The following is a 12,753-nucleotide window of genomic DNA, read 5'->3' as shown; positions in this document are numbered from 1 at the left end:
ACTTCCGCTCGGTCAACGTGTCTGAACCGGGACTCTGTGTCGAAATATTATTGTGATTCTATGCAGTGGTGTGGAACGAGTTCGATTCACAAAGATAGCTTTTTATAATAATTTTTTGAATCAATAGATCAAGGTATGAGCATGCAGTGCGTTGCAAATTGTAACGACTGTGTTAGATCAAATCAAATTGTGAATCAAAACAGCACTTAATTATTTGCGTAAAAACTATATTTATAAAGTCAGGGTTGGGTAAACATTTGAGCTCGGTGGACACGTGACTTTTAAATTCAACAATTCTTAAGTTACAATTAACAATTAATAAATGAGACAAACAGAACAGTCCAGCTGTGATTGAGTCAACACCTGGAAAAATATTATTATTATTAATTATTATTATTATTATTATTATTATTATTATTATTAAAGTAATTTGTGCTTGAAAGTGTTTTTATGTTGTCTGTGGGTTATTTCTTGTGGTATTGATCACGTTTCTGCAGCCATTGGATAAATAGAAGTGGTTCTTGAGTCTTTACAGCTGCACCAAAGAAACAAAACAAACACACTCTTTCTTGTTAACTACTGTGTCATTGTTGAAGTCTCCTGGAGCAATTTACTGAATCTGTACTAAACCCCCGGTGGCTCCTGATGCTGTGTCGTCAGTAAATAAATTGACGAGTGTTGTTTTGAGTAGCTCAAAGTTTAGAAAAGGCGGCGGACAAGTGAAAGCTATTTTACCATAATTGTGGGAAATAAAAGGCAAAAAAGATCCCCTTGGACAACTTCAGCTCCAAAAATAAAATTGATTTTGTACAGAAGACATAAAAGGATGTCGAGGCAAGTTGCAATGAGGTCCCAAATGAATTGCCAGCCTTGCAAAGACATTGGATTAGATCAATGGAAAATGAGTTGGGATATTGCATTGAACTTCAATCAAAATTGAAATAATGTGAAATATGCACAGTCAAATCAGTTTCAAATATTTTGTCAAATCATGAAGGGAAACATTAGTTTTCAATTCATCTGAAGAATCAGCCAATTTCCCCTTTGTTTGTGTGCGTAATTAATTCAAGCCACAAATAATAAGCAGCATATTTTCCTTTACTTTCATCTGCATTTTAATAAGTGTAGCTTGAAAATGGTTAATAGCAATTGGGCATTTAAAAAAAAAATACAACACATGATTACGGCACATTTTTGTAGAATGAAACACAAAATGCTAATATAATAAATAGAAATGACAAAATAAATCCATCCATCCGACAGGTGTATTTCATTTCCATTTGATCAGACTAAACATGTCATTAAATAGCTTTTGTTGTTTGTTATTTGTCTCACAGTTTTCAATAAAACCATAAATCAGCGCAAAGAGATTTCACAGACAGAGGCATGCAGTGTCGTCTCAAAAAATTAAGCCGGCTTCCGGGAAAACGTCCTGTTCGGCTGCACTTAGCTAAAGCCAGGCATGTGTAGCACTTTGATGTGAATGGTATCAAGCGTTCCACATATGAAATACATCAAAGAAACATCCACTTAACTTGGTGATTTCTTGCAGCCTTCTGCATTGTTGAAATAAAAGGCCTTCGCGGGGGCAAACAATGTGTTTCCACTTAAATGTGCGCCCAAAGCAAGTTCTAGCGGCACACCGTGGATCAGTGGAACAAATTCATTAACTTTCCTACGCCCAGGGGAATGGAGCCCTCACATGAAGCCAAATCCAGACAACCTTAGATTATCTGTGAAATAGTTTTGAAAATGTAAGGTCATTGCATGCCAACAACATGGAATGTCATATTGGGAATTCAATCACTCAGTCCATATGAGGAGACTCCTAATGAAGCTGTTTGCAAGTTAGTTATGATCCGGTCTTGTTATTGTATGCAGTGCACAGGTGTGACCTGCATGCGGCTTGGCCGGAACTGGAGCAAATGAGTCCCAATAGATGAAGCCAAACATGCATCTGGAATGAAGCAACATATGTGCTGATTAGATCATGATGCTTTTATCACGTGCTTTGTGTCTGTTGCATCTTATGTTTACATGATCTTCAACATCATTAGCAGGATGCAAATGACAACAAGGAATCTTGCGATCTTTACGATGGGGAATGGTTTGAAAACAAGCATGGAACATTGACAAAGCCAAACAGTAAACAATTATTAATTGAAAAAATTTGAAATATGTGCTGTTCCTCATCAGTTCTCTAGGTGGCGGTAATATCTGTACATTGAGGATGCTCACACGCACACACAAATGTTGAAGAAGGGGGGAAAATGTTAAAATCAATGTTCACCTATATGATTTTCAATATTTATTTACTTATCCTCATTAGGGTCACAGGTGAGCTGGAGCACATCCCGGCTGACTTTAAGCTTGATGCTAGGTCGGCATAGACCGGTCAGCATGTCAAGTGTCCATTTCGCACCTTATTGAAAAATTAAAACCCTCGCTGAATCTAAATGCAAGTTTTTGGAATATGTGAGGAAGCGTGGAGAAAATAAACAAAAAGAGCAAGACCAAAACTGCATGCAGGGAAGTCAAGTGCCAAAAGCCATTGACTGTGAAGGAGGCATGCTATCCATATCTTTTCCATTTCACCTTGAGAATTATATAAATAATACATAATTCTAGAGTCACGTACAAATTAGGAAGCACAGATGGTGCAATCATGTTAACTGAGCGCTTTATAATGAAAATGCTAGGTTGTTTTCATCATCACACAGTTTATCACTTAATGGGATTCACCTGAAAATACAAGCCGCTAGTTACCACGCAAACATGCACAAGGAAATGAAATAAATGATATAAATTAAACATGACTTTCACTTGTTTACACGATTTCTTTGTGATTAGGCAAATGAATGATCGCCCGGCTCACCAGTCGGCCCCAGGGGGCCCATAATTGAAGAGAAACGCCATGTTGATGAGGTCGAGGAGGTAAAGGTAGAGGCAGGAAGTACATTTACGATCATTTTGTTCCACTGTGACTTGCGCTAATTGATTTTCCGTTATTGTTCTGTTTGCGCTGTTTTTTGTTTTAATTATGGAACAAATACGGCCAACGGCAAGGCCTTTTTCAACCATTTTGACGAATCATTAAAAAGTAACAAAAAACAATCTTCCTCAGGTTTCCCAAACATATATCGCCTTAACTGAATGCATTCAATGTGGAGGTTTCTTCCTAAACAACAGATTTGTGCTCCTTGGGAGAGCTAAGCTGTTTGTTGGACATGTTGTTGGTTTTGTCAGGTGGAACAAATTGGATTTTGTTAATGCTATGTCACTCTAACGAGCGAACTTTGAAGGCAATTTGTAAGAGAGATGCAATCGTCTAATTTATGCAGGATTCCGTTTTCTGAGCATTGACTGGATTGTTGTCTTCCAGGTGCTTTCACTAAGCTAGACACCCTCGCAGAATTTTATACATTGTATTGATGCGTGATCGCTTCCTTGTGGCCACAACAAAATCTGCATGCTAGATCTCAATTTAAAACATTATAAAATATTTCTAGTAATCGATTTGATTTTTTTATACATATATGTATAGCCTACCTTTAATATTTTCCATGTAGTTTATACACTGTACTTTTTGTTCTCGATTGTGTTTTTCTTTTGTGGGAATGTTTAGTACTGTAGTGTACATTGTATATGGAAGTAAATAATTCCCCAAACAAGACCATTGAGCATTAATGGTTTTATTTGGATGCACATTTTTTTCATCCTCTTAGTGGTAAGGTATATCACAGGTTTCTAATTAACCAGACACACCACTAGACACACAATTAAAGAGAAGATTGACAACAACTCACATTCCATCATCACAAGACAGGCACAGTTGTCTCTCTAACAAAAGTGTTTTGTATTATTATTATTATTTTAATTGTATTATCGCACCAGCTCCGCAATTGAGAGAAAATGACTTTTTACATCACACGTAGAGAAAACACAATTGCCTTTTAAGCTCTGCAAGCAGGAACCCTCATTCGTGCGTTAGCCAGCAATACTGCAATGTGTTTGCTTTGTTCAAGAAGGAAAAGATGAATCTATGGCTCAGGCACAGCACAAACACGTCACCGGAAAATCAACAAGATGCAATCAATATTCTGAGAAAACTCTACTGAATTTGCTAACCAGTAGATTAGGTGCATAGTGGTATTTAAATCTATTTTTTTATCTGTTACTCAGCACGGGGAAAACAGTTCATAATGACCCTGGACAAATTATTGCAAAAAGAGCAATTGAAGGTAATCATAGAAAAGTAACATTCATAATAAATATGACAAATAATATTAAAAAAGTAATACAAAAGTTAAAAAAAAAAATCAATGCAGTGCACAAAAGGCACTCTAGACATCCTTTTGCACATAGCTGTATAAATAAAACTGACAAACACGATTCTCCTGTATTTTTTGTGGTCTCTTTTGAATATTCTCACATTTTGTACATACAATTTTATAGGTGCAAAAGTCACGTTTGATAAAGACACACATAACTAAAGTACAGTACAGTATATCTTTTTACAGGTTGCGTAAAATGGACTGCTGATGACAAGGCAGTACCATCGATAACCATCAGGGGGAGCAGATGCCTAGTCTAACTTGAGAAAGGTGGGGATGCTCTATTTTTGGCAGTACTTGGTAGGAAATCAAATATTTTGCATTGAGAAAGTGCTTTGTTTGCATGCTTGAGTATTGTACATTTTCCTTAAGTGATCAATATGAGGCCAGGTAGAATCAAATAGTTTTGTCAAGGTTTTATCCGCCAAAGCCAATCATGGAAGCATTTAATCAATAGTGTTGACATTACACCAGAAAGCATGCAGTACGACTTTGACTCCAGAGTTTCTATAATAAGTCATTACATTTCTAACAAATTAGAGCTGAATTAAAAAATGTTGCATCATTCAGAAGAGCTTTGATGTTATTAACAAATTGAATTTAATTGATAGTGTGGTGCTGTGGGTTGTAACGTCTGTGTTGTACTTTTTTTTTCCGTGATGTAACAAATCTCTAAGTAGAACACGAGACATGGCATCAATCCATCTTGCTTCTCCTCACCCATGTTGCTCCTCACACTCAAGTCTTCAAAGCATGAATGTTTTTGTCCTACAGACGGAAAATGGTGCATGGGGAGAACATACAAACTCCACACAAGAAGGAAGGAGCCCACATTGGAACCCCGATCTCATTACTCCTCCGTGCTGCTCTGAAATTCAAGTTTTTCAAATGAAGACTTTTATGAAGACTATGACGGTGAACCCATCCAGCCATCAGTTTAGTACAGCACACTCAGCAACTGGATTCCAACAAAGACAGAGAATAAATTGAAGATGATTACAAGGGTTGTTTGGTTGAGATATTTTTAAGTTCCCTTCATGTCAACGATCTCCCTTTTTCAAATTGAGTCTGTACAAAATCAAAACATTTAGAAAAAAAATACCTGCTATATTTACATATTTGAGGATTCTAACAATTAGTGGATTCATTAGTTGTCATTCTGGTCGCACATGCCGGACAGTTGTTGTTACAGCACATGCACCACTGTCCGCCTCCACCGGTTTACAAACACATTGTCGCCAATGTGTTTTTCTCCCTCAACTCCCCAGTGTGCCTGAACATCTTCACCAATCCAAACGATGCATTCAAACTGCACTGGGGAAAATCCAATTGTCCATAATCTGACTCCATGGATGCAGATTTTTGTTAGTTGTTCTTGAGGTAAAAAGCAGATACATATGCATGATGCTCATGCATGTGTATTGTTATAAAGAAGGCGAAGCTTGAACCTATCACACCTCTGCAGCCCTCTCCCCATCTGCATCACCATGGCAACACTTCCCTACAGCAGCTTCCTACAGATATGCGTTAAGTCAGGCAGAAAACAGAGATAAAGCATCAGTTTGCCACACATGGCCCCGAGCGTTTGAAGCCAAACGATGTCTTCAGGAAATTCCCCTGCAACTTGTTTTTATTTTTAGAAAGAAATCATACTAGCAGCTCCTCTGATATGAACACTGCACATCAAAATGATACTTTCTTTTACCCCCTCCTCCCTAACTGGAGTGGAGCATTGATCACGCAAATAAAAGGCTGCGTTGTTTTCTAAACTAGGTAGCCGAAAATATTATTCAAGAGTTGCAGTCCCATTTCCAGCCCTCTTATTCGACCTTCGCTACATGGTGCCAGATTTGTCAGCATCGTTGGCCACATTCATACCGGACCCGGCCGCCGTGCTGTTACTGGGAAACATTTTATCAGTGGGCGTTACAGCCGGGCTGCCCACCCCAGAAGAACCAGAACTGCTGGAGCGGTGCTGGGTGGGAGGGGGACGCAGCGGCCTCATGGGCGGCGGGCGCAACTGAGCGCCGGCGGCGAGCCGGGCCGAGAGCGTCGGCTTGAAGGTGGTCATCATCTCGGAGGTGGAGCTGTTGCTCCGGCGCATGGCTGCATCTGGGTCGCGGATCATGATGGTGTGTAAGGGACTGCCAGGTTCTGAGGTAACCGGGTTCTTCAAGGGCTCCAAGGTGTCCAAAACCACATCGGGAGCCTGCTTGGCTGAGTTCTGCCGCTCCAGCTCACGAAGCTCATGGAGCGCCGTGGTCATGGTCTTCTCTATGTCCTGCTTAAGGCAAGAACCGACATATGAAGAACATGAACACAGGAAATAGCAGAGGTGCTAATTGACATGCCAGCCTCACCTCAGCCAAAGCCTCGGCTTCCAGTGACTTGTGGTCCCCAAGGCTGCTATGGCGAGTGGCCCCTGACACGGGCCTCAGCGGATGGCCCTCGGGATAGACCTTCCTTTCTGGATAGTTAATATTTCCGGAACTACCAAAGGTCCCCAGTCGCTTTTTTTCTGGGCTTTCCATACGCGCCTTGTTGACGGACATCTTGTGAGGACTGCTGGGACAGGCGGCGGCCCGCGGAGGAGTGTCGGGTACTCGTGTTGGACTCTGAGTGTCTGCCCCGCTGCGACGGCGAGGAATGGCTGCTCCGTCGGAACGCAAGCGAACCCTGCGGGGAGGCCCATTTTGTCATACAGCAAACCTTAGCTGCTTAAAAAGAGAAGGGGTTGATTTCACTGACCTGCCCATGACGCCTCCAAAATTGTAATCGGGCGATTGTTCACACGGTGAGGGGCCGTCGTTTTTGGAGGAACTTCTTTCATCCAGTAGTGGCCCACTGCTGGCTTCACTATCCGCTTTCTGACTGAGGTTATCTGAGAAGGCATCATCCCTGAGAGAGTAGTAGCTTGCTAGTCAGGATGGATTGCAGCATATATACAAAGTCAACAGCTAAATGGAGAAAGTTACTTACACATCTTGCACGACGATGTATTGATGAGGGATCAGCCCATCCACGCCGTTGTGTCGGCCCTCCCACCAGTCCTCGGATGCACGGTGATAGAGAAGCAGAGACGCTCCCTTCTTGAACGACAGTTCTCTCGGACTGCGGCCCACGTAATCGAATTTAGCGATGGCCTCGATTTGTTCAACCTCTGAAAATAATAAATCAATACAACAAAAGCAATCAAATCAAATACAATACGAGTGTCAAATCTGAAGGTAGCGTAACAATCGTTACTTAATATTTCAGGAAGAAAATATTTTTAGCCTCCTCATGTAAAACTGCCCAAGTCATTTTAACACAAAATACCAATAATGGAGGCGTATCAAATGTCAATGCATTTTTAGCATCCAACCAGTAGAGGTCAGAAATAGTTTATTAATGCTGCTCCCGTCTCAGCAAATATTAGGTCCCAAATGATTTACACCATGGACAAAAAAAATTCTAAATGAAATAAAACGTTATCTGTTCAATAAATATTTAGTATAATAATCGTAAGACGTTGTCCTAAGAATGCTCAAATTAAGAAAATATACAAAGTTTTAAATGTAATTGTTGTACTTTATCAGTCTCTTGCCACCAAAAAAACAAAAATACTAAATAATACTGGATAATTGATGGACGACGGAATCATTTTGGTATTAACTGAATCTATGTTAAAAATAACAGTTACAAAATGTGCAGATGTTTCAGAATGATCTACATCAGACAATCAACATTTCCAGTCATGTTGAACAAGAGATTTTGAGACATGAGGTTGTTATTGAAAGAGCCCCTGATAGAATCATGTCCATTGTGCAATTTGTGGATCCACGGCACAGAGAAAAATATATTCTGCAAAAGTCCCGAGAGAAATGCTGATTCGAACAAAGAGCGGGCAAGCAGAGATGAAGGGAGGAGAGTGAAGAATAAAAACAGAAACTCATGTCAAATTCAATTATATTTAGTAAATATGATTGAATTTGACATGAGTTTTTATTTAATTGGTAAATATTATTTACCATTTAAATAAAAACATCCATTGCTAAGTACAAAACAAACATGCAAAAAGTATTTTTTCCCTCAAAGATAATGTTATAAATTAATAAAAAAATACAGCATGGACATTTTAAATGTGGTAATCTGCTTCTACAATGTTGTGTTTTCACTGGCTAAATAAAATCGTCTGGGTCTAAGTAGATAAGCAAAACACCCCCACCACTTACTCATAGCCAGCGAGTGAGGATAAGCGATTCAGAAAATGGATGGATGGAAGGAAGCAGTATAAAATGCGGAAATCTTGAGCAATTAACAGTGACGACTACAATGGCGCTGACCTTCATCACTCGTGTGTGGTTCAGTTCCATTGTCAGCTTCATCCAGAGTTCCTGGCTCACTGTGAGGACTGTCACTGCAGTGATAAATTGGACGACATTTAAATATGTGATTTCTGGTTACCTATGATATTCTGACAGTTCACTCACCAGTATTCCTCTCCTCCAGTCATGCATTTTTCATAGACCGGGCCGTCCAGTTCCCGTAGACTGGGAAAGATGACTTCATTGTGTATAATGATAGTCTTGATGACCTCGTTCACATGCGCCTGGCATGACACCGGGTCCTGGCTGTCAGGAATGGGCATCAGCGTGGGACCAAAGCAGATGGCCAAGTTGTATGGATCCATCATGTTCTCGTCACTGTATTGGGAGAGACTGAGACACAAAGAAAATATGTCAATCGTATCTCAGCTGACATGGAGATCATTTTATTTCCAATACTCAGATTGTTTGGTGCTGGTTGGAAAGATTCAGAACCACCTTGAAATTACTTATGATTTGAGCTAGAACTCACAGCTCACCCTAAGTCACTTGACACATCGGAACATTGTAAGCTTTGACCACAGCCCAGTGCACAAAGCAATGTTCATAAAGATATGCTTGGATGCTTTGGCCAGGAAGAACTTAAAACAATCTTGATGAAAAACTTCCCAGATCAAATTTGTTCATATCAATGATATAAGTGTGCAAAGAAATGACTCGTATGTAAGAACCAAACTCACTGATTGAGAAAAGCAAAAAGGTATCTCATGACAATGATGATAGTCCGAGGCAGCGTCACAACAATCTGCTGGATGTGACGTGCTCGCTCTGCTCCCGACTCCAACTCTGAAACACAACATTAGGCCACATGGTAACAATTTAAAGCCAGTGTCCGAGAGAATTATTTTCACCAATTTAAATTGGTGAATTAAAACAACAAACAGGAAATCCGTCAATATGTTGTCGCACTTTATTTGATTTTTTTTTCGTCTCCATATTGCACATGTGACATTCCTGTTTGTACCGAGTGACACTATCTAAACTAGCATTTGTTTTGATACACCCGTCTGCCTTCCAGCCTGTGACATATTTATCACGCCTCTCTCTCTTCCTACTGGCTCTCTGCTAAGTATTACAGAGGGAGCGCTGGGGTTCGGATTGCTTCCATGTGTTGACTTCTCTCGTGTCAACCGAGAGTCTCGGAAATTTTGTTTTTCCCCTTTGGCGATTTTGATTGCACACAAACACACACAGATTCAGTCGCTCTGGCTTTGAATTGCGTAGTGACTCACTGATGGTTGAAATGAAGTCCAGGAAATGTTCCTTTGGGAAGAGGGAGTTCTCCAGGCCTCGGAAGTAGAGTTTAAGCACTCCTGCCACTGAGTTGATATCGTGCTCATTGTGGTCGTCTATTAAGGGATCTTCTCCTGATGAATCATAACAATCAAGCGTTCAACGGCTAATGAGCTGCAAGAACATTAATCGTAGATGACATGATGATAAGAAGCCTCTCACCTCTTTCAAATGAATTTTTGATATCATTCACTTCCACCTGTGATCCAGGAACTCGGAAGATGCCTTGCTGCTGCAGGCCTGACGGGAAGATATTGCAGAAAAACAAACATGAAGCGTGCAATGTAATGTAGACCTAAATGGAGATATTTTATTTTTTGGTTCAGGAGCGGGCCTCTCTGTTAGCCGCCAGCATGTGGTTCCAGTTAAAGGGCTACTAATCAGTTTTCTGGAGTTTCATTAGGTCCAGATTCAGGGAAGAGGCCTGCAGGCTAGAGCAATGAGCTGAAGACAGATGTGAAGGTAGACGGGCTGAAGCTATAAAAAGGTGGGGGAAGGGGGTGGAAGACAACAGAAAGCATAGACTGGTGCATGCAGGGGGGGGGGGGGGGGGCTATCATAACTGTGTGTGCGTGATCCCTTGTTACGAGCTTGTCAAATCCCCGGGGGAGCAGGTCAAGCCCGGGCACCCGCGGCTATTTACGAAGCTACAAACACTCGAATGAGTCATACGAGAGTTCACAAACACATTTTACAGTACCTTGTCTTTTATTTGATTACTTTTTCAGCCTTAGAAACATAGCACAACGTGAGCCTTACCGTAGAGGTTGATGTATCTGACACAGCTTTCAACCACAAGAGGAATGGCTTGACCTGAATCCTGAAATAAGAGGAGAAAAAATTGTAGTCCGTTTATAATTGGAAATAATGAGAAATAAGAAAAGCAGTTGGATGCTTCATTCAAGCCAGCTGAAGCAGCAGCAAGTAGTCTATCACAATTGGGAAATTTGATTTGCGATTCTCTGTGGCCACAACATTAGACACTTCTGCATAAACATACATATGACCTATGAGAATTGTCACAGTATTAAAATATTCTCTACTGAATTGCTCTGACTTTTTATATTTATTTATCTGAGAATATTAAAGAATATTTAAAAAACATATACAAGTAAGGTGTATTTTTTGTTAATTAATTAATTTAGCTTTTTTTTTTAAGTCATCATCCCATTTCATTTTTTCTTTTTTTTCACAATCACAAACATGATTTAATTAACACATCTTTGAGTAGACTGAACATGCTCTCTCCACTGTTCCAATAAAAATTTGGAGCCCATTAGAGGTGCACCTAATGAAATGGCCAGTGAATGCATATTCTCAGAGAGGTACCTGGATGCGAGCACGGGCATTCCTTCTCCCTCTGACAAAAGCAGCATAGCACAGTTGGGTATAGCAGAAAAAGGAGGGCAAAAAAAGCAAACCGTTAGATAAGCAATCATGAGGAATGAGATCCTCGTGAGGTTTAAGAAGGTAAAGCGGAAGGACTGAACAACAGGGGGAAGCCACACGTGTGCAGTGAGGGACAAAGCAAGATGTCTCCTTCCACCCAAAGAAGTGACCGCATTTGTGAGGCAGAGACAGTAAATTGCGTGTGAATAAAGAGACGGCTGACGGCCGTTCCGCCTGCGCTGGCAGCGCCGCAGAAGGGAGGAAGAGGATTAGAGGTTAATCAAAGGTTACGTCATGACGAAGGGCCGCGGCAAGGCGGAGGAACAAAAGGCTCAAATGAGGAAAAGCAAGAAGATGAGAGGCTGGGGCTGCCCCCATCCCTCGGAGCACAAGAGGGTACCTTGACGAAGGTCTCCAAATTGCCATTAAACATCTTATGGTTATAGACCGAGCGAGGTCTCAGCTTCCGCATTTTCTGGGGTTTAGGGGGGAGGGTGGGGGGCCTGGGAAACGAAGGACAAAAGGATCATCATCGCTATAATATTTAGAAACCTCAAGCTAAGACGGAATATTTACAATTGGGGACAAAAAAAATGTACATTTCCAGAGGTATTTAGACAAAAGTGTTTTTGTTTTTTTTAATCGGCTGTTACAAAACAAACCTTATTGATTGTATTCTGTATATGTCCACTGATTGGAAAACCGTAAAAAAGATGGCGCTCAGTTTTGATTGACAGTCATAAGGGTAGTAATTTAGCAGAGTTTAATTATATATACACAGTAACCACCCCTTTCAACTCAAGTTGAGTCAAAGAATTGTATTTTGAAGGCTTCCTGTCAGCAAGGTCAAAGAATCTTTATCATGTCAGAATGAAAACATCGCAAACCGGTTATAAAAATGAGATAAGCAGCATAAAGACTCATTAAAAAAAGACTATAATAAAATAAAAAATCCAATTTAGTTTTTTTGCTCATATCTCTTTGCCAGCAGCTTTGAAAACTCCTAAAGTCTGGGGATTGCTGAAATAAACAGATGCTTTGAAAACTGAACTTACCTTGTGGTTCCGCACTCGGCTCTTTCCCCTGAGGAAAAGACACACAAGAGGGAAATGTTCTATATTAGTGCTGGAAGTGAATATATTAAACAGACTGCAGTGTCCACTGTGAGAAGGACAAATGGCGCCCCAAAAGCGCCATCGGGTGAACAATGCTATTTAGCGATAGACGATAAAGCCTCGGGGGACCTGGAGTATATGGCGAGAGGGAGGGGCGGTGAGGGGGGGGATGCGGGGGTCCACCAGCAGTGACACTGAACAATGTCTGTGACGCTTCATTGAGCCTTTTGTTGTAGCAAAATATTTCTTTATCTT

The 12,753-nt window shown here is 40.7% G+C and overlaps 1 protein-coding gene across 2 annotated transcripts in view; it reads right to left on the bottom strand.

Moving 5' to 3' along the window:
• Positions 1-3,676: 3,676 nt before the first annotated feature.
• Positions 3,677-12,753, bottom strand: part of srgap3 (SLIT-ROBO Rho GTPase activating protein 3) — a 33,218-nt gene continuing 24,141 nt past the window's right edge. The window contains exons 11-22 of one of the 2 annotated variants that reach the window (XM_061291762.1): positions 12,439-12,466; positions 11,784-11,886; positions 10,754-10,814; positions 10,157-10,234; positions 9,934-10,068; positions 9,382-9,487; positions 8,807-9,034; positions 8,660-8,733; positions 7,314-7,494; positions 7,083-7,232; positions 6,695-7,010; positions 3,677-6,618 (exon numbers count right to left, since the gene is read on the bottom strand). In XM_061291762.1, coding sequence (XP_061147746.1) covers positions 6,169-6,618; positions 6,695-7,010; positions 7,083-7,232; positions 7,314-7,494; positions 8,660-8,733; positions 8,807-9,034; positions 9,382-9,487; positions 9,934-10,068; positions 10,157-10,234; positions 10,754-10,814; positions 11,784-11,886; positions 12,439-12,466 — 1,910 coding nt within the window. In that variant the 3' untranslated portion in view covers positions 3,677-6,168. The remainder of the gene's footprint in view (positions 6,619-6,694; positions 7,011-7,082; positions 7,233-7,313; positions 7,495-8,659; positions 8,734-8,806; positions 9,035-9,381; positions 9,488-9,933; positions 10,069-10,156; positions 10,235-10,753; positions 10,815-11,783; positions 11,887-12,438; positions 12,467-12,753) is intronic. The other variant, XM_061291763.1, reaches the window with a different exon arrangement.

This window comes from Syngnathus typhle, linkage group LG11, assembly GCF_033458585.1.
Source record: "Syngnathus typhle isolate RoL2023-S1 ecotype Sweden linkage group LG11, RoL_Styp_1.0, whole genome shotgun sequence".
Lineage (NCBI taxonomy): Eukaryota > Metazoa > Chordata > Actinopteri > Syngnathiformes > Syngnathidae > Syngnathus > Syngnathus typhle.
This window is presented reverse-complemented; position numbering and strand designations above follow the sequence as displayed.